The sequence below is a fragment of the Rosa rugosa genome, chromosome 4 (genome assembly GCF_958449725.1).
Source record: "Rosa rugosa chromosome 4, drRosRugo1.1, whole genome shotgun sequence".
NCBI classification, from domain to species: Eukaryota; Viridiplantae; Streptophyta; class Magnoliopsida; order Rosales; family Rosaceae; genus Rosa; species Rosa rugosa.
The window spans coordinates 56710286-56732663 of record NC_084823.1 but is presented as its reverse complement, the minus strand read 5'-3'; the positions used below and the strand labels follow the sequence as shown (position 1 = coordinate 56732663).

Genomic DNA, 22378 nt, shown 5'->3' with positions numbered 1-22378 from the left:
GAGATGATGTTTCGGAGGAGAAAGGAGAGTTATGTTTATGTGTGAAGATATATAAAGGGTATGGTTGCTTTGCCTTGCAATGTATAAACCAATCAACTGCGAGTTTAGTATTTTACAGAAACTTGGCTTGCACGTTGCTACAACCAATGGCAAATGGCATTTCATTGAAACTAATTGGCTTTGCATCTGCCTTATGTGTATTCATCAAGTATGCGACATACTGAACTCTAAGGATATATTATAAAGGACTGAGATTAATACCAAAAGCAAAGCACAAAACGTTGAGTAAGAATAATGCAGTTAATATTCAATCCTTGTTCTTCTGTGTTTTGAAAAAGTAAGGGTGTTAGATTCATTCTTGTGATCTTTACAAATACAATCATCACTCATTCTTCAGAAAAATCCACAAGCAATCGAAGCTCCAAATCTTCAATAGTAAGTTTACTGAGGGCCATAAGAGTTGAATTTCCCAGACACAACTGGCATAGCCCCAGGAATCAAAGCCCAAGCAATAGCCCAATCTGATCAAACAAAAAGAGCAAAGGCCCAGACCCATAAGATATTCCTTTGGGCACCCGAATCAAAGACCCACTATGGCGCCACACCTCCCTACCGGTAGCACTCGAACCGGCTCACTGTGCCGCCGTCCCTCGCCGGAGAAGGTCTACCTCGCCCCCTAACAACTCAGCGGCATCCCACTGCAACCAGAGCGACCATGCCGTGATTGAGGCAAGCCAACAAGCTCGTTATAAGCTCTTAGAGCCATATGAATAGGTCTTTGCTCGATGGTATAGAGCACCTGAGCTCTTATTTGGCACCAAACAATATGGACCTGGGCTGGATGTTCGGCCTGCAGCATGTAAATTTTCTGAGCTTCTCCTACGACAACCATTTCTGCAGGTAAAAAGACATTCACAATTAGTAATGAAACTCTGTTTTCATGGTTTACTATTTTCCACTAGGCATGATTTGCACTACATACTTGAACTTTTATAAAATTTCTTTAGTCTCCGTTTGGCTCTTGGTCCGTCACTTTGCTTTTGTGTTTGTACTGATTCATGTGTGGCTGACGGTGAAAGTACAAGCAAGAATGAACCAGTGCCGATGTCGGAAAACCTCCGAATAGGCCCTCAATAAATAGGTAAACACTATTACATAGTGCTTTCTATTGCTTTTTACCCCTGTGCTCCCTCAAATCTGTGTGACACTTAGCTTGAAATGATTCTATATCTTTAATTGATACTTTGGAGGTAATTGATCTTTGATCTGATACTGTATAAGGTGTATCAAAGTATACATGACACAATGCTTTTCGAGGAAGAATGTGATTTAGCTAAGATAGATCTTCAGATTTAAAAACAATTAGTTAGAAGGTCTACTGTGATGGAAGGCTTTGAGAGTTTTTGATTTCCATGTTTGAAATCTGTTCTTATTCATCGAAATCCTAACTTGGGGTTGAACTCAGTCTTGTTAGACAGGCTTTGTTGTTAAGTAGACCTGAAATTCAGAAATCTAAACTTAAAATTCCATAGAGTGATTCTTATCGAGTTTCTGGCCAAAGACTGGCTGAATGAAATCAAACACGCTAAATTTGCCAACTTTTTTGTGTTGTTAACTTGTTACTTAGCATGTACTGGCGGAAGCTGATATTTGATTGTTTTATTTCCTTTGATGAAGCGCTGACAGAACGCATCTAAAAAGGAAACTAGAGCTTGACTTCCAACAATATCAGTTGTTCTTTGGTTGAGAGATGAAAGATTGCTGGTCCAACATCGATGAGGTATTCGGTTACTGTTGAAGTATATAGAGCACGATAGTTATGTCATTACAGTTTCTATCATCTGCTTGCAAGACTCTTATTGGATGTTGTTGTTATCTGTTGAGATTGTACGGAGCAGGTAATATTTGGAGTCAGAACTTGATCAAAATGCAGAGGCTCCGTTTGGGTTGTTAAAAATAATTGTGATAACTTGAGACAGAATTGGTATCATATTATAATTGCCCATGTATAAGGCTAAATTTTGAGGGCTTTTGTTGGTGTATTGTGTCCTGTCTTCTCTGATTTTTACATCCTTTTGTTTACTTTTCTTTCTTTCTTTCTTTCTTTCTTTGTTTTTCCACCTTTGACATTTTGTTGTTTAGATGATGCGTGAGAGTTGGTCAGATTGTCCAGGCTAATTACTAATTAGGTGCCAAGAGCCAGTTATCAAAGAGATGAGGTCCGTATTCCAGTAATGGTGCATTTGGGATGTTTGGCATTATTGAAGTTATAATCAAATCCATAAGATCTATGGATTCATGTGAAGACAACAAGATTCATTGAATATATTGATGATATTTGTGATCCATGTACATTGCCAAAACCCAGTCCTCGGAAGTTTATGTTTTCCATTCTCAAAATTTTTCTTAGCATTGTTATTACTGTAAGACTTATATGCAATAAGGTATGACGGTCTGAGAGTTGAGCACATAATTATCACACAATTTATGATGGCAAAACACCAAAACTGGACCCAAAACAATCTCTTAAAATGAAATACTAGTCTTTCTAACACACACAGAAGACGGTTAAACACACTACTAATGCTTGGAATGTGAATAATGATTGTCGTTGGGATTCCTCCTCCCGCGGAAAGCAGCTAATGCCTTCCTCACTGGAGGCTGCAAAGGAGCATTTTTATCCGAATGGTGGATGAAGATGAAGTCATTGGAAGTGAGTAGGTCGTCATCTCCCTGGAGGTATAATAAGACACTTCAGTATTAAAATTAAAAAAGTAAGAAAAAAACCAGCAATATTTCACATGTGCACAAACCGAAAAAATTGAAATTTTACCGGCTTATTTGCTTTCTTCTTTGTCTTTGGATGGAGGTACTTTTGTGGAAGCTGATCCTCACGTAAAACAGGGTTTTTGGTAATGGCATTTCTTCCACCTTGTGGTAAAGGAAGTGAAAACTGCAAACAGCCAAGCATTAGGATGCATGCATGGTCAAGAGAAACACAGCTTCAAGTGAAACACAAAAGTAAAGAATCAAAGCTTACAGGCTCACATCAGCCAATGCAGACATAAAAGAGATGGATTAAGGGATGAAGGATGGAATAACTTATGTTCTCTAATTCAGATATAAGGTTAAGTTAATCTCACATCCCATTCAATTACAACTGTGAATAGATTGCATGCTTATGTTTGTCCCAGTACCAAATGAGCATACAAATAAGAAACCAATTGACAATCCAGTATGCAATAAACAAATGGAAGGAACAAGTAGAAGAAAAAACAAGTATAGCAACCACTCTTATCATCACCTTATACATACACAAGAGTTAAGGAACGAATAAGCAACAATAAGTACCTGGGCAGTAACCAGTTTCTGATAATAACTAAAAGAAATACTCACTCTTGTGCCACGCTTGGTGATCTGAGGCTTAGGTGCCGCAACAGTAATCCCATTCTCATCCACTGTAACTGCTACCTTGCACAAGGTACCACCATTTCCACACTTTGGACAAAACATTCTCCCAATTGCAGTGGTCAAAGTATTACAAGCATGGCATTTCAAAATCCACCTACAGAAAGATGAGAGATCAACTATAAAATGCTTATGATACAGTTGTTTCATCAAGCACATATTAGAGGCCCCAGTCCAGAGGACAGAACATTTAAATTCATCCAAAGCAACTTATATGCAAGTGATCTTCATAAAACATCATCTTATGCACAGGGTGTTTCAGAAAACCTTGAAGCACGAATATTAGCAAAGCAGCAGAATGATTCCTTTTTAAAATGTGTTATATGATAAAACCTACTACGCAAATGATTCCATTTTCAATCAAAAAGACAGAAAATAGAAAGAAAAAACAACATAATGAAACAAGTCATTAATAAATGCAGTTAGTAAAAGAATGAGAAAGGTTAATAAAATGGGGTATATGTATCAAACAAATACCTCTTCAGCTGGCGGATCTGCATTCCTCCAGGTGCCAACAACCGTAAACCCATCTGCAGAATAACATTTTGCATTGCAAAATCACTTGTTATACAAGCTACACTAGACTCAGACAAGGATCTCAGCATCCAGATCTGCTGACTAGTATCATCGTTCACATTTAATGTATCAACACTTGCATCATTATCGCTTGAGATCTCCAAGTGATCCAGCCTTTCATTTATCATTTCAACCTCATCTCCTTCAACAGAAAAATTCACATCCACAAGTACGCCACCACTTGTGTTTTCCTCAGCATGTAGCTGAGGATCATTATCAGCTGATGCCGCCTCATAAGACTCACGTCTAGCTTTTCTTCTCAAAAACCTTCTATGTGTACTCCGACTAACAGCAGGCATCCAGTCACCAGCATTATCATCAACTTGTCCTTGGGACGCATCAATTCCATCAGAAACCATCTTCCCTTCAATATTTATCTCTTTCTTCTTTGGAAAATATCTCCTATATCTCCCCTGAATGCCCTCACCACCCTCCTGATTCTCAGAATGAACATCACTTCTAATTTCCACCGCAGAACCATCAACAGAAACATTCAAGTTAATATCTTTCAACGGAAGAATCCTCGAACCAGAGTTGCTCTTATCCTCCGCTTTGTTTTCCAGCGCTTCCCACTCTTCCAAATTAGGGACATTATTTTCCCAGCCGGGCAATTCCTTCTCCGGCAACCTCCTGACATTGAGAGTATGCACCGGCGGAGGACAGTCCCTGAGGCGCTCAGTGCCATGTATCTGAGCCTCCAGTGTATATGTCATAGCAATAAGACGAATATCAACCTCTGACAGTGACTGGAAATCCCCAGTAGCCCTCGCAAACTTTTCAACTGCCAAAAGAAACACACAAAACCCTATCAACCCTAATTCTATCACACACTCATACATCCCATTCTCAATCGCATAACCAAATTATTAATTGATAAAATTAAGTAAAAATGTGACCTTTATTTTTATCGATTAAAGGTTAACAAAAACTAAACCAATAAATCCATAAAAATGTAACCTTTATCGCGGGATTCAGGGGAGGGCTCCATGGTGTGGACTTGGAAGGGAAGGAGGGCGAGGCGGTGGCGGGAAATAGGGTCACGGACCTCGTCGTCGATGACCTCGGGGATGGAGACGAACTTGTCGGCGCAGTGGGGGAGGGTCTCGCCGCCCTGAATGAAAGCATTGGCGTCGACGACGGCGACGGCTATGCCCTTGGAGGACTTGCAGCTTTCGACCAAGACTTTGGTGGTGGCGATTGAGGAGGAGGAGAAGTTTTGGGGCTTTGGGTCCGGCTGCTTCTTCACGATGTTGCTCCAACTGGAGACTGGGGCTGGGGTGACGGTGGCTTCCATGGTCCCGAGTTGCTAAAACCCTAGAGAGTTGAGAGATATAGTGTGTCAAGACCACCCTCGATGCCCTGCATGGCTGCATCAACTCCCTTCTAGCCCACTATCAGAGGCCCATCTTCCCAATAGTTTACTTTGTCTGCATTGCCACTGAGTTTAAACGTCTATAACTCACCACTGAGTTTAAACGTCTATAACTCATTCGTTACAACTCTGATTTGCATGCTACATGTCTACAAATTCGGTTTAACGTCCTCTATAATTTTTTAGAATGAAGTTTTCTCAAAAACTTAGCCGAAGAAAAAGTCAACTTTTTGACCCATTAAAATGTCAAAATTAACGTAAAAAGTGATACTTTTATTTGTTTACTGTCTAAATGACCAATAAACGGGTAAGTTTAGGTACGGGGCATAATTGATAAAGTAATCTAGGGTTCACATCCAAAACCAATTGGCTATGGAAGAAGTGACCCAAACCCTTATAAACTCATAGGCAAGGTCCCCATTTTTCACATCCAAAACCAATTGACTATGGATGATGTGACCCAAACCCTTATAAACTCATAGGCAAGGTCCCCATTTTCCCATGTGGGATCTATATATTCTCAACACGTCCCCGCACGTGTGGTGAATTTTCAAGCCATACCCGTAGACAACTTTGGGTGACGTGGAGCCGGTGTGGCCGTGAGGCATGCATACGTGGGATAACCTGGCTCTGATACCATGATAAAATAATCTGGGGTTCACATCCAAAACCAATTGGCTATGGATGGAGTGACCCAAATCCTTAAACCCATAGGCAATGTCCCTATTTTCTCATGTGGGATCTATATATTCTCAACAATAACATGGTAAGAAGTTCTTGTGATTTTCGCATTTCATCCATCATTGTTGATTTCTTTACACCTTTGAGGTGAGAAGCCATTATTTTGTGTATGATACTATGATGTGTTGTGTTACTATGACTTTTGTTTATTTAAATTGAGTTTTGGTTGGCTTAATGTTCATAAAATGGAATAATGTAGTATTGTACATTGAACAATATAATACATTGAACAAAATAGCACGTATATTGAATAATGTATACATAATACATTGAACAAAATACAATAATATTATTTAAGAAAATAAACAATACTTTCATCCCATGTCATTAATTTATAGAGGTTTAACTGTATAATCAATAATTTCAACACAATACCCAATATTATTTCATTTGAATTTGACTAGGTTCATATTTCAGTAACTCCATTAAAGATCGATGATCAATGATCTGCAATTAATAAACAGAAACAATTAGTAAACATTGAAAATTCCAGAAAAATTGGCACGAAAAACGAAATGTATGCAAGCAATTACTAGATTGTTACCTAATCATTACTTGATGCAATGATCTCTCCATCAATTGTAATCTTAGCAACACGAGTGATCTTGGACCAGTCCTGACCTAGCTTCTTTCCTTCTGCAACTTTCAGCCAATTTAGAACAGTCATTGATCTTCAATTCTTTCAAGGCAACGAGTTGATGCAACCCCTCCGGCAAGGCCAACAATTGAGGGCAACCTTCGATGACTAGTTGTTGCAGCAGCATCAAGCTTTGCAGCCACTCTGGAAGTGCCTTGACATGCACGCAATTTTCGATGTGGATGCTCTGTAGACTGGGTTTGGAGTCTTGAAGCCAATGGGGCAAAGCCTCTAAATTTGACATTTTGGAGATGGAAAATGATCGAAGACCTCGAATGCCTTCTCCCAAACTCTTCAAGTCAAGCTTCTCACAATCAGAGATGACCAAGGCCTTTAATGGTGTACTCAAGTGTGGCAGCGACTCTAGATTTCCACAATTGCTAATAACAAGAATTCGAAGATTAGTGAGAGATGGTACCACTTCACCTAAGGATTCAAGATTACTGCAATTGTGGACCTCAAAATGTCGAAGAGAAGTGAGGCTTTTGATTTCTTCGGGCAAATCCATCCGACTTGTGGTGAACACCAACTTTCTAAGGTTGATCAAGCTCCCTATGTCTTTAGGCAAGCCTTTGAGATTCTCACAGCCTGAAAGTAGCAATGTCTGCAAATTTTGCAACTCGCAAATGGAATCCGGAAGCTTTTGCATGCTTGGATTCCTAGACAAGTCTAGATATCTCAAGTGACTCAAATCACCAATTGAACTTGGTAACTTTTCAAGACTCCAACCACTCAAATCTAGGGCCCGCAGGTACTTGAATCTCTTGATGCATGTTTTCAACAAAGGTTTGTTGGTGATGACTGTATCTCCTGGATTTGGAAATAGAATGGTCCACACTTTCTTTAGCTGAAGCAAGTAATCAGGAACTCGTACTTCCTTCATGCACAAGTCATCCCGCGAGATTGACACAGGTCGAACTTTTTTGTGAGGGTTGGAGGTAGAAGGACGAAAATTTTCAGATGAGCATTCTAATTGTGCCACCGAAATGGCCAAGTCATGAACTAGATCATGCATTTCAAAGGCTATGAAATGAATTGAATCTTCGTGAATTTGAAACAATGATCTAGAACATATCTGCCTTATGTAGTCTAGTCCCATCTCTTCAGGCTGTTGGCTTCCTTTTGAGGATTGAAGAAAGCCATGTGCCATCCAGAGGGGGACCAATTCTGAACTTCGGAATATGTAGTCTTTGGGAAAGAGTGAGCAAAAGGCAAAGCATGGTTTCAAGTAGGGCGGCAATGCATCATAGCTCAATTTGAGGGCAGGAAATATGTGGTCGTCCTCCTGTTCCAGCTTCCAAATGTCGCTATCTCTTACTTCAGACCAAGCATTCTGTTCTCTTTTTAAACAGAGCATGCTCCCTAAGGTAGTTATGGCTAGAGGAACCCCTCCACACTTCTCTGCAATATCGTCTCCGATTTCCAGTAGTTGTGGATAGCGTTCCTCTTCTTCCCTTCGGCCAAATGCCCTTTGACTGAACAAGGACATACAGTCTTCGCGGCGAAGACCTCTTAATTGATGCACGTATACAGATCCCATAATCGAAGTAACTGACTCATTGCGTGTTGTGACAATGATTTTACTCTCATGAATTGGCTCCAACATTCAAAAGAGTTTTTAAATCAAGCCATTTTGAAATTGTTACTCCAATTTGACTCTTGTCCCAAACATCATCTAACACTAACAAAAAATGTTTATCAGTTAAAACATTTTGTAACTTCTTTTGCAACTGTTCTAAACTTTCATCATCCCCACAGTTTTGGTTAGTTGCAGAAGTGATAATTTCTCGAACCAATCTTTTAATATCAAAATGGTCGGAGACATATACCCACATTCTCAACTCAAAGTTGTTCACTACCCTTTTATCATTATACACCAACTTGGCAAGGGTGGTCTTTCCCATACCTCCTAAACCCAAAATGGAAATAACTGAAACGTTCTCACGAACACCAGGATCTTTCAATCTTAAGTTCAAGAGATGAATGATAATCTGTTTTTTATCATCATCTCTCCCAATAACATCATAGACTTGCACAAAAGAGTGAGTCTCCCTATTTACGTGCACCCCCTGCCGATCTCCTGCTCGTTCCTCAACAGGAAACGAAGCTTTTTCAGCTGCCACTCTATCTAACGTTTCTCTAATCTCTTTGATTCTATGAGCCATTTTGATGTTAAACACAAGTGGGTTCCAACGCGAAAAGAATGTGCGTACCTTTACTATTACAATATTGCCGCGATTGTTCAGCACTTGCATTTGTAGCTCTTTCAATGCAAATTCATCAAGCACATCATCGACGTCGTAGCAACATCTTTGAGCTTGCCTAACCACTCGGTCAGATGGGGATTCTTCCTCTGCTTTTCCTCTGCATCGAGGACCACTTTTTGGACATCTGAAAAGGTCACCTTGAGCTTGGCTAGCTCATCTGTGACACCCCATGCCAAGCAAACTTCTTTGTAAGTAAAAGAAGCTAGCCCAGTCACGGCGTTCCGTGCAATGCTAGTGACAAATGTAGGACCAAATGATGTAAAGAAAACAAAAGCAATACATCAAAAGAACACAAAAGAACACAGCCACATGATATATGTTTCATAGTGGGATGTCATGATTACCATTATTCTGCATATCAATGCTTTGTCCTGCCATCTCAACTATAGCTTCAGCAACTAGGATCAGCAACTAGGATCCTTCTTCACAGCAAGATAAGGACAGCAACAGCTTGACACCACAGCAACACCAGAAAACTCGAGCAAACAAAACAAGAACAGTAAGGAAGAAGATCTTCTATGTTATACTACTAGAGCTTTCAGAATGGGACTGATCTTAATGCAAGTCGTAGTTAACACAGGGACTTTTTCCTGATATATATATAGAGGCCTTAACTTAGCCTTGTGCTCATCCCATAAAGAGTCCAAGGTTTGCTTAAGAGTTTATCAGCAGAAGCTTAACGTTTATCACTTACACTTGATGTCAATCAGGTTATTTGACAGATAAGATTCCTACTTCAATCGAGAGACATATACCTCAATTGATAACAGGATAGAGTCCTAGATATGTATTTCTATTGTTTAATTTTCAGATTAAATCAAAGCTTATTAACTTAATGCATTTTAGATAATGACAAGTCCAATATGTTTTCCAACATTCTCCCACTTGGACTAACAGTATCTTTATGCACAGCCTTTGAACCATAATGAGAAAATTAAGCAACAATGAAGTGTGCACTGAAATACAAGAACAAAACTCATGTCTTATCCAGCTTGGTCAATGCATAGAATTAATGCAGAATCAAGAACTGGTTTTGATCAAAACAGTCAAAACAGTTAAAGATCACTAATCACAAATTCTGTACATCACATAAGCTCAAAATGATAAACAGAAGAGCAATTGAAAATTTAACATGTCTACCTGCAAGTTTCATTGCTCAGAGTCCAACAACATGATTTCGAAGAATTTCAAAATCTCATCAGCAAGTACGTAAAGTGGTGAATCTCTTACTTGCTACTTCACCTGAAATCGATTCACTTCATAATACACAGATCAACAACTCAATATTTCCAGAAAACAGAATTTTGGTACCATAATATAAGCCATAACTGGAAATCTTACTTTTATTGATAACTTACAAACAAAATCACAAATAAAGTTAATAATTGGAGAAATAACTATGAATTGAAAGTTTATTACAGAATAATAAATTCTAAAAATGAGAGGTGACTCCCACTAAGCTCAAGCATCCAATTGAGATAAAATTCCCAAGTTCTTGATGTGTTTTTGAAAACTTGCAACTGTTAACGCCTTAGTGAATGGATCTGCAAGTTGAGCTTCTGTATCAATGTTCAAAACTTCAATGTCACCAAAATCAACTCTTTGTCTCACACTATAGTATTTGAGATCAATATGCTTAGAATTATTTGATCTCTTGCTGTTCTTTGCAAAAAAGACAGCAGCTTCATTATCACAGAATATTTTTAATGCTCCTGAGACTATGGACTTAAGGACTTTAGTTTGCATCAAAAAATTCTTGATCCATAAGCCTTCACAGACTCCTTCATATACAGCTATGAATTCTGCTTGCATTGTGGAGGTGGCAATTAATTTTTGTTTCATGGTTTTCCATGCTATAGCACCTCCAGCAAGCATGAAAACATATCCACAAGTGGACTTCATAGAGCTGGGATAGTTACCTGCAAAATCTGAATCAGTGTAGCCCAGCAGCTCCAAATTTTCCACTTTCTTGTAGACTAGCATGTGAGACTTAGTTTTCTGTAAATATCTAAGGACTTTCTTGCCTGCAACCCAGTGTTGGTGAGTAGGGTTTGATTGAAACCTTGAGAGAATGCCTACTGCAAAAGATAGGTCAGGTCTTGTACAGACCTGTGCATACATCAAACTGCCAATGAGCCTAGCATAGGGTCTGCTTTCCATGTCACCACTCTTCCCCCCATTTTTAGAATTCTTAGTAAATTTATCTCCTTTAGACATAGGGACCTCACCAGTTGCACAGGATTCCATGCCAAATCTCTTCAAGACTTTACAGATATAAGCATGTTGTGACAAACCTAATAAACCCTGTTTTCTATCCCTCTTAATTTCAATTCCCAAAACAAAAGATGCTTCACCTAGGTCCTTCATATCAAAATTATTTGACAGAAAAGCTTTAGTGTCTTTTAATAATTTGATATGAGTGCTAGCTAACAGAATGTCATCTACATACAGTATAAGAAAAATGAAGTTATTTCCAACTGTCTTTAAGTATACACACTCATCCACAATGTTTTCTGTAAAACCAAAAGATGAAATTACTGAATCAAACTTCTTATACCATTGTCTAGAAGCTTGCTTAAGTCCATAAATTGATTTTCTAAGTCTGCATACATGATCTTCTTTTCCAGGTTTTACAAAGCCTTCAGGCTGTTTCATGTAGATTACTTCATCTAATTCTCCATTTAAAAAGGCTGTTTTCACATCCATTTGATGTAGTTCCATATTATAATGTGCTACAAGAGCCATTATAATTCTGAAGGAGTCTTTAGTGGAAACAGGAGAAAAAGTTTCTGTATAATCTATGCCTTGTTTCTGTGTAAAACCTTTAGCTACAAGCCTAGCTTTATGTCTTTCCACATTTCCTTTTTCATCTCTTTTGGTCTTGAACACCCACTTACAGCCTATAGCTTTGTGTTTTGGATCTGGTTTCACTAACTCCCACACTGAATTTTGACTCATGGAATCCATTTCGGCTTCCATGGCCAACTGCCACTGCTGAGATTCAATGCTTTCAGCAGCTTGTTTGAAGGTAGTTGGATCATGATCCTCTGCAAGAATTTCATCAGTTTCCTGCAAATACACAACATAATCACTGTTTTCTCCAAAAGTGGGTTTTCTTTGTCTTTGAGATCTCCTAGGTTGGGGGTCATTAAACTCAGGTTGTTCTAGAGCTGGATTCTGATCTAAAACCATGTCATGGGGCATCTCAATTACCGGTTCTGCTAATGACTCATTTTGGGGTACCTCACTTATTGGATCAGCTAGATTTTGATCTAAATCTGTATTTTCTGTGGTTTGAGCAGCCACATATTGGTTCTGTAGTAAGGGTAAAAAAATTTCTAAATTCTCATCAACTGAAATTTCATCAAAATCTGCAGACAAGTCTTCAAAAGATGAATTGCACACTACTTCATCCAGGAATTTTGCTTGATGTGTCTCAAAAATCCTAGGTGTGTGATGAGCTGCATAAAACTTAAAACCCTTAGATTTTTCACAATATCCAATAAAATTGCAACTCACTGTTTTTGACTCTAATTTCTGTGTTAGTGCATTTGGTGTTTTTGCTTCAGCCTTGCATCCCCACACATGGCAGTGATGCAGGCTTGGTTGCCTACCACACCAAATCTCAAATGGTGTTTTCTCTACAGCTTTGCTAGGTGCTCTATTGCAAATGTAATTTGCAGTTCTTAAGGCTTCACCCCACAAAAATTTTGGCAACCCCGAGGTGCACATCATGCTCCTTACCATGTTTAAGAAAGTTCTATTTTTTCTTTCTGCTACTCCATTTTGTTGTGGATTATATGGAGTAGTATACTGAGCTTTAATGCCTTGTTCCTGAAGGTATAATGCAAAAGGACCCTTTTGCTGGCCTGCCTCAGTATACTTTCCATAGAATTCCCCACCCCTGTCAGATCTCACAATCTTAATTTTAGTTTCCTGCTGCAGTTCCACTTCAGTTCTAAAGATTTTAAAGGCTTGAAGTGCTTGTGATTTTTCTGACAGTAAATAAATGTAACAATATCTAGAACAATCATCTGTAAATGTAATGAAGTATGAGTTTCCACAGATAGTTTTATGCTTAAAAGGTCCACAGATATCAGTATGTATAAGTTCTAAGAGTTTTTGACTTCTTACTGCAGTTTTCTTTCTTGAGTTAGTCAATTTTCCCTTATAACATTCTATACAGTCTGCAAGATCATCAAAATCTAGTTCTGGTAAAATTTTGTTCTTAATGAGTGTCTTAAGTCTTTCCTTAGAAATATGCCCTAGCCTTCTATGCCATAGATATGCAGACTTATTATTGAACATGGATCTTTTAACACCAATAACAGTGTTAGTACTTAAGGAATTTTCACTATTTTCAATTAACAAAATTTCTTGTTTTGCAACAGAACAATTTAATTTTAAATAGTCATGCATAAAAGTACCATATCCAAGATAATCATTGCCTTGAAAAACTTTTATTCCACTAAAATCAATAACAAGTCTGCAACCAAGCCTAACTAGCAAAGAAACTGAAAGCAAGTTTCTTTTCAAAGAAGGAATGAAATAAACACTATCTAAAACCAGAAACTTTCCTAAACCTAAGTCCAACTTTAAGGTGCCAATGGCTTTGACTGCTACCTTCATGCCATTGCCAACGCAGACCGAGTCTTCATGCTTCCTTGGAGCTCTCCTCCTTGTTAAACCCTGCAAGGAATTGGTTATATGAATTGGTGAGCCTGAATCCAACCAATAAGTATGCGGTTCAACATTTATGAAGTTAACTTCCAAGGAAAAAACTGAATTTGGAAAAATAGAATCTGAATCAGAAAATAAATTCTTACCCTTTTTGATCATCCATTTCTTGAAACCCTCACACTGCTTCTTCATGTGCCCATACTTCTTACAGAAGTAGCACTTGATCTTCAGTAGCTTTCCAGCTGCAGCCTTTTCAGTGGGTGCTTTAGTGATGGTCTTCTTTGGTTTGAGTTTGTTCTGATATTTCCCTTTGTTTTTCCCCATCAGGTTGACAGTAGTAGTGGGTGTACTCTCCTTCTTAATCCTCTCTTGCTCATCTACACAGATTGAGATAAGCTCATTCAGTGTCCATTTTTCCTTTTGCGCATTATAGGTTGTCCTAAGATGGCTGTAGGCATTTGGGAGGGATTCTAAGGCCACATGCACCACTTGTGCATCATTCACTCCCATGTAGAGATCTCTCAGCTTATTGTTGATGTCTATCAGCTCCATAACATGGGTTCTAACACTCCCATTCCCACTGAACTTAAGGTCATTGAACTTCCTAGAGAGTCTGGCTCCTTCAGCTTTGTCACTTTCTCTGAATTTCTGAGCAATGGCTTCCAAGAAGTCAACTGCATACTCAGGTTCTTCGATGCAGCCTCTCACTGTATCCGACATAGTAGACCTGATGACATTTTTTGCCATCTTGTTGGCTCTATGCCAGTCCTTATAGGCTTTCTTGTCATCTTCAGTGCTCTCTCCATCCAACTCATAAGGTTGTTCATCTGTAAGGCATAGGTCCATGTTTTGGTGCATGGCTAAGTAGAACTCTACTTGGTTTCTCCATTTTCTGTAGTTTCCTCCACTCAACACTTGAATTTGCCCTAGGGTGACAACTTCAACTCCTAAAGCAAAACAGAAAATGAAAATGTAAGTACATGTGTATTATTTATTCTGCAGAAAATATGTGCATCAACCATCAGTAACAAAATGTATGGAAGAAACACAGCTGAAAACAATCCCATATTCTGAAGATATACCAGATAACACCTTTGTGGCATAAAATCTGATAACTAAATTTTCTATATCATTATTCCATGTTCAACAATTTTATATATATATTGAAAACAGTCAACATCTTTGGATAGAGAAAAGTTTCAACATATCAGAAAATAAAACTGTGAAACATGTATAATGCTGTTACTGGTTTTAAATCTACATATGTAAACACTCCTTTGGGAGCCAAAATATAAGCAATTTAATAACAGTAACACAATTTCAATCTTGTTAGGCTGAAAATTTTCTAGAAACAATAGTGAAGGTTACTTTGTGCAACAGAATCAATATAATCTCCAGAAAATCATAAGACCATAAGTTAAACTTAAGTTCCACTGCGAAGATATTAACAAGACTGCAACTTTAAATTGGGAGACATTTATACTTAATTCTTGTCAAAATTCACAGTAGCATAAACAGGTAATCATCATATATAAATCATTTCGAAATTTTTTTGACGAAATATAAACACACCTGAGTCTCTCCATCATCAGCTGCAGAAAATATTAGCGGAAGCAAAATTGAAAGAGATCTACAGACTCATGATTAATTTCAGCCCCGAAAGAGAAGAAAGAACCATTTTGCAGTTTTGAAACATATAGATAACTAAAAAGGATTTCTGAATGCCCTTTTATTCTTAACTCGGGCAGGACCCGAAGCTTTATTGACCGTAGACCAGGCTGTGCGCAAGGCGTGAAACAACACAATACTGAAGTCTATTCTAAAAAGATGCACAGACTAGTACTTTAACTACTTTAATCATGAAGCGTGCATAAATGTTCAGTGGCTAGCACATTCTATTATAATTATAAGACATATAGGCATTAAGATATGTTTAATTAAGCAATAGACTAGTACTACAACCAACTAGCGAGCCTTTAGATAACGTTCAAAAACAGCATATATAGATAAAAGTAGAAAAAGGTTTTGTGTCCTTACTAAAGCCATGGCTCTGATACCATTTTGTAGGACCAAATGATGTAAAGAAAACAAAAGCAATACATCAAAAGAACACAAAAGAACACAGCCACATGATATATGTTTCATAGTGGGATGTCATGATTACCATTATTCTGCATATCAATGCTTTGTCCTGCCATCTCAACTATAGCTTCAGCAACTAGGATCAGCAACTAGGATCCTTCTTCACAGCAAGATAAGGACAGCAACAGCTTGACACCACAGCAACACCAGAAAACTCGAGCAAACAAAACAAGAACAGTAAGGAAGAAGATCTTCTATGTTATACTACTAGAGCTTTCAGAATGGGACTGATCTTAATGCAAGTCGTAGTTAACACAGGGACTTTTTCCTGATATATATATAGAGGCCTTAACTTAGCCTTGTGCTCATCCCATAAAGAGTCCAAGGTTTGCTTAAGAGTTTATCAGCAGAAGCTTAACGTTTATCACTTACACTTGATGTCAATCAGGTTATTTGACAGATAAGATTCCTACTTCAATCGAGAGACATATACCTCAATTGATAACAGGATAGAGTCCTAGATATGTATTTCTATTGTTTAATTTTCAGATTAAATCAAAGCTTATTAACTTAATGCATTTTAGATAATGACAAGTCCAATATGTTTTCCAACAACAAACTCCCCCATGATAATTCTGAAAGAGGAAGAGAGTTTTATTATGAATCAAAGTATGGTTGCTTAGTTTGGTGATTGGGATGTATTTGCTATGAACCAATGTCAAATGGCTTTTTATAGAAAATAATCGACTCGCAGGGGAATGTGTCTTCATCAAGTATGAGACATACAGGAGTCTCAAGTATATATTCTGTATTTCAAAAAGAAAAAATATATTCTATGAGATTAGTCTATGAGATTAGGATTAATCCCAAATGTAAAGCAAAACGTTGAGTAAGAATGGTGCAAATAATATTCTGTTCTTGTGCTTTGTTTTTCTTGTTCAAATAGTCAAGGTATTAGATTCATTCTTTGTGATCTTTACTAATACCACCCTCCCTAATCTTTTGGTAGAAATAGCAAGCAATCGGAGTTCTGATTGAGTAAGTAGATGTTCATGTTGGAGAGGAAAGATCACATATTGGAAAAGTGACAAGTAAAATATAACTTATAAGTGGGTGGCTCTTACCCAATTGTACTGAGGCCTTTTGTGATTAAAACCCAACACCTATCGGGTGGTTAAGTTGGGACAATATCGGTACAATGGTGGACCACAGGCCACGCTTGTCGCTGTTTAACATAGTATCAAAGCGGGTCCCTCTCCAATTACGTCTCTAATTATCATGGGCCCGAATTTGGGTTCCTTACATTGCCATCGGAAAAATTGCGATCGGATTGTTACCAAGTGTCCGATGTGGGGCCTTGGATTGTATTGACCAAGTCTCTGATATGAGGCTTGTGTCCCAATTTCCAAAGTGGGAATTGGTTTAATTAATTTCACGTGCTAACCTAGAGCTAGGTTGCACGTGAGGGGGCGTGTTGGAGAGGAAAGATCACATATTGGAAAAGTGACAAGTAAAATATAACTTATAAGTGGGTGGCTCTTACCCAATTGTACCGAGGCTTTTTGTGATTAAAACCCAACACCTATCAGGTGGTTAAGTTGGGACAGTATCGGTACAATGGTGGACCATGGGCCACGCTTGTCGCTGTTTAACAGTTCAATCTGTTTCCGAAGCTTAATCCTCCTCCTCATATGAGTTGAAGTTCTTAGAATAAAATAAGGGAAATACATCACATAAAAAGGTTGTTTTATTATTTCTAGGATTTATTCGGTGAATCTCTGTAAGAAACCAGCCTAATAAAGTTTGCGTAAGACCCAAACACCTCAAAACAGGGCATGATACTCTGAGCTGCATCTCCAAGTCTCACACTCCGAGGATTTTGGTAATAAAGAACACACAGCTTGAGGATAATGAGTTGCACCCACTACTGTTATGATACTATCTTTATTTTCTCCAGTGTGTTCTTATTAAGTGTTCATGTAATTCTAATTGTCGATCAGTAATTATTCAGCTTCATGAAACTATGTCAACCGGAACTGTCGAGTCATACACTCTTTCTGTAGCTTGTTTCGCCTGACAAATACATACAAAAATTAGATTGAAAAAGTACACATGAAGAAGAGGAGGAAAAATGATGACTTATGTATGGAATAAAGATGGCAAGAATCTGACCTCTTTCTCCCAGTTGGTTCGTATGGTTATAGTAAGAAGTGACAACACTTGCACTATGAGTGCACAGATGATTCCTAGCCAGAGCCCCTATTCAAAACAATTTAACAAACAAGCTTATAACAAGGAAACAAATTAAGGAAGATCGAAAGAAGAAGCAATTTTCCTAAATTTTCTTTACCTTTCCACCAACGTGCAAGATAAATGCCATTAAAACAGCCAATGGAATTCCAACCAAATAATATGATCCAAGATTGACATATGCTCCAATCTTCTGCCACCCACATCCTCTTGCAGTGCCTGAAAATGTTATAAACACATAAATATACTAATGGAATTGACTTGTGTTTATTTTGATTTTAATTTTCAGGGTATTAGAAAAAGTAGGAATGACCTGAAAGAACACACTGGAGACCATCCAAGAAGTTGGATGTAGCAAGTATTGGCATCATGGTTGCCAGATAATCGATCACTTCTGTTTCATTGCTATAAGCGTATCCCCAGAAGTTGCGTATTAGTATAAGGACCAATCCCACCAATAAACCCTCAGTGATGGCCATGACTAAGACGACACATACTGATAACCGTGCTGTTTTTGGATGCCCTGCTCCTAATTCATTCGAGACTCGAGTGCTGCAAATCATACAAAATGTTTGAGCTTATAAAGGATTTTTGACTTTAAAACTACAAACGCATCATACGAGCACAACTAACCTCACAGCAGAACTGAGTCCGAAAGGGATCATCCAAACCATTGCTGCTGTATTAAGGCTGAAAATGGGTATATTTTGATAAGTAGTAACATTAAAAAGTGCAGAATGTAAAGCACAAAACAATTACAAAAAAAAAAAAATAATAAAGAAAAAAATAAAGAATAAATCATCACACTTAGTAACTAACCTGATAGAAAGCACTGAGGTTTCCAACTCTGGGTTAGGAAGAAGACCAGATAGAAGAACAATCAATTCAAACGACCACATTTCCAAGCTGTTAAAATTCATGGTCAACTGCTTTAGGATCTTAGACACTCAAACTACAAACCATAGTAGAGAAAAGAAATAAAACCTGCACTTTTTTATGTATAAATACCTCTCAGCAGTCAATAAAACAAGTAACATAAAAGAAACTATAGATAAATCTTAACTCTTAGTAGCAACTAGTAACCTTCTGAAATACTAAGAAGTTTAAATTACCAGACCATGACAGCCGACGGAATAGCGAGTCTAAGAAATGTAACAACATTTTGAAAGGCCTCCTTCGAAAGGCCTGTCCAAGTTTTTGCACATGATGAAGAGAACCTGACATAAAGCACCAAAAGTACCACATTGATCCAATAAGAGATGGAATTTGCCAGTGCAGCTCCCCTGCCTCCAAGTCCAGAATTAAACACAAGAAGCCAACAGATAGGGATATGCAGTAAAGTGGTGATTCCAGAGCTCAGCATCATTGGAAATACAATGTTTTGAGTCGTTAAGAATCTCACGAGACACTGAAGAAGTGCATATGCAAAAAGGGAAGGGATATTGAAACGTGCAAATTTTCCAGCTTCGGTAGATATGTCAACATCTTGGCCTAGAGCTATTAAGATGATTCTTGTGTTGGCGGAAATGATAGCGAGGGGTATGCACACAAGTAAAAGAACAAACATTGCTCTCTGCATGTGTATGCCCATCATATGATATTGCTTTGCACCATAGCACTGGCCAGATAAAGTATCCAATGCACTCGACATTCCCATCTATTAAATTAAAAACCACAATTATTATAAGAGATTTATAAACACTTCAAATTGCAACTAGCTAGTACTTAGATGGAAATTTCACTATCCCATAGGATATATATTCTACTAAAAATTTGAGTTATTCTAACAATTTTTGTTATGCATGTTTCACAAAAATTCTGGAAAACAATATCTAACAATAATCTTCAACTGAGCGGCTAGTAATATCTTGAGGCAAGCGTGTGTTACTCTTTTCCTTTGAGGCCACATTAGCCTCAGCTTGAATTAAAATTATCAATGAATTTCTATTATGAATTAAACAGAAATAGACTTAGTTGCAACAATCAGACTAAGTAACATATGCTCAAAATTAATAATCAGAGAAGAGGACTAGTTAACTTGCCAGCAAGCTGAAACCGGTGACTGATGTGAAGGAAAGCGCCATGGTAGCACCGGATAGAGATAACTCACCAAGATGACCTACAAACATGACAGCTATTATCTGTATAGAGTACTGTAATATACTCACAGATATAAGAGGCCCTGCTAGCCATAACTGCTTCTTCACTTCTTCTACAACTTCCTCTTTCTTGAACCACTTCTCATGGCTCCTCTCTTCTTCTAATATAACTCCATCTTCTTCACGAACTGGAATCAATGGTGAGCTCAAGGATGGTTTGTTGTCTTCTCTCTCCATTTTTCAGAAAGAGAGAGATGGAGAGTGTGTGATAGAGGGAGAGAAGATTGTGGCTTATATGTAAGAGTCGAAGGTCTTGCTAAAAAGATCGATGTAACCAGACAAATGGCATGGGTCCGTATAATGACTATAATGGCCTCACTGATTGCATTATATAACTATATATTAGTTTTCAGGATCATAGAGTTTTTTTTGCACATGACTCTGACTTTATGAGGAAAAAGACAAAGGGTGGGTGGCGGTTTCATATGTCATTTATATTCAACAAGACAAAGAAAAGCATGTGTTGTTTTGCAACAGAAACACAGAGATTCCTTCCCATGTTTCTTGAACCCCAAGCCAGATAGCAACACGTACAATCTCAATTTTTTGTGATTCCTTGACTTAATATAATCTTGATTACTAAAAGCCACATTCATTCTTCAAATCATTCCATCGAAATGAGCCATAAGAAAGCTAGCTTTCTGCTAATCCATTATTCTAGGATCCTTCCTGGTAGGACTGAAGAGGTAGTAGTTATCAAACATCTTACGTTTTGTGTTCAATCATTGACTACAATTTTTAGCCAAAAATAAGTAAGAAAAAAACAGAATTGTATATCTGAACTGAAGTGGTTCCTATCCAATAACAAAAGATACTCTCGATCGTATCTATTTTTCACAGCTGGGGATTCAATTAAATTCATTATAGCAAAGAAATCAAAGCAAGCAATTTATGAGATTCAAGTCTCCTGGACAACACTCTGCATGTAGTTTTCGTTAGCAGGATACACAGAAAAGCACCATGTCAACACACCACAGAGCCAAAACAAAACCACAATTAAGAAGAGCTCATACTTAAACACGCTCTTAATTTGATGGCAGAACTTATTTTTCCCAAAAAAAAACAAAAAAGAACAATGATGGAGTTTTTGGACAAAGTGAGTGACATATATGGCACACTGATATGTGAAAAGTATCAATCACAATCCTTGTAGCTGGATTGGAAAAACTTGACAGGAATCTTTTATAAAAGAATTATATTTATCAGAATTATTGCAAAAGACAATAAGATATCCTTAAAAATTTGACTGGGAAAAGGTTTCAATCAAAACTTAGTTGATTCTTTGAACAACAGTGTAACTTGTAATCCACACAAGGCAATTTTGAATTTAAATACTTTTCTCCGCTCTTGTCTCCATACTTCATTTCTTAATCGTTACAAATTAAAGAAGTTGTTCATAGCAAAAGACAAAATTTAATAACTTTTGGGCAGAAAACAATACCACATTGAAAGACCAACAATGAAAGAAGCAGAACCTGAAAGTGGGATGAGAACTTATAGACCACCTCGGAATCCATTCCAAGGCAAACCCAGACAAGCTAGGGTGGTTTTTTCGCTCTTGGACGCATAAAAGTTTTGCCTTTTAACACCAGTATTGCTACAGCAGCATGAAAAAGGCATATTAACTTATTAAAATGTCAATCTTTAGTGTCGAAAATCCAGTGCACGTGACTGAAAGATATATACTTGATTTCACCTGCTCAAAATCATGAAAATTTGCTGGAGGATCATGAAAAGTGCACATAGAAACTAAAAGGTTCTGTTGAGGAAAAATGGAACCAACTGCACTCTGCAAATTAACCGTCCACTCTAGAATGGAACAAGTATCAAAAATTGCGTTAGGGAACTATAAATTAAAAACACAGAAAATTTACATTTCGAACAATTTTTGTAAGCTACAACAATTCATGAATAAACTGGCAGAATTGTGCAAACTAAAAAGAACACCTTTAGTAATACAAAACCCACCGCATTCAGATTTCAAGTACTAAACCATACTCATTCACCAAAGCCTTAAATGTACCTGTCACTTTGGATTCAAATGCATGATGAACCAAGGTGAATATTAGAACGCATGGACTAAAACAGAGGAAAAAGAGGATCAATGCATCCAATGTTTCCAAGTACATAATTTAAAAATGAAAAG

General features: G+C 37.7%; 3 protein-coding genes across 3 annotated transcripts; all 3 read right to left on the bottom strand.

The window, feature by feature from the left end:
* Positions 1-2345: 2345 nt before the first annotated feature.
* On the bottom strand, positions 2346-5408 carry LOC133743652 (RNA-binding NOB1-like protein). Its single transcript, XM_062171649.1, has 5 exons — positions 5002-5408; positions 3946-4825; positions 3397-3565; positions 2834-2953; positions 2346-2733 (listed from the first exon to the last, which is right to left on the bottom strand). Exons 1-5 carry the CDS (start codon positions 5336-5338, stop codon positions 2581-2583), a joined length of 1659 nt encoding a protein of 552 aa, XP_062027633.1. The 5' UTR covers positions 5339-5408; the 3' UTR covers positions 2346-2580.
* Positions 5409-6744: 1336 nt separating this feature from the next.
* Positions 6745-8334, bottom strand: LOC133745089 (putative disease resistance protein RGA3). Its single transcript, XM_062173081.1, has one exon. The coding sequence runs from the start codon at positions 8332-8334 to the stop codon at positions 6745-6747; it is 1590 nt and encodes a 529-aa protein (XP_062029065.1).
* Positions 8335-17477: 9143 nt separating this feature from the next.
* LOC133706776 (protein DETOXIFICATION 16-like) lies at positions 17478-20463 on the bottom strand. The gene is made up of 8 exons (XM_062132316.1): positions 20116-20463; positions 19186-19730; positions 18893-18979; positions 18707-18763; positions 18387-18625; positions 18174-18292; positions 17996-18082; positions 17478-17896 (listed from the first exon to the last, which is right to left on the bottom strand). The coding sequence occupies exons 1-8, from the start codon at positions 20407-20409 to the stop codon at positions 17837-17839; spliced, it is 1488 nt and encodes a 495-aa protein (XP_061988300.1). The 5' UTR covers positions 20410-20463; the 3' UTR covers positions 17478-17836.
* Positions 20464-22378: the final 1915 nt, after the last annotated feature.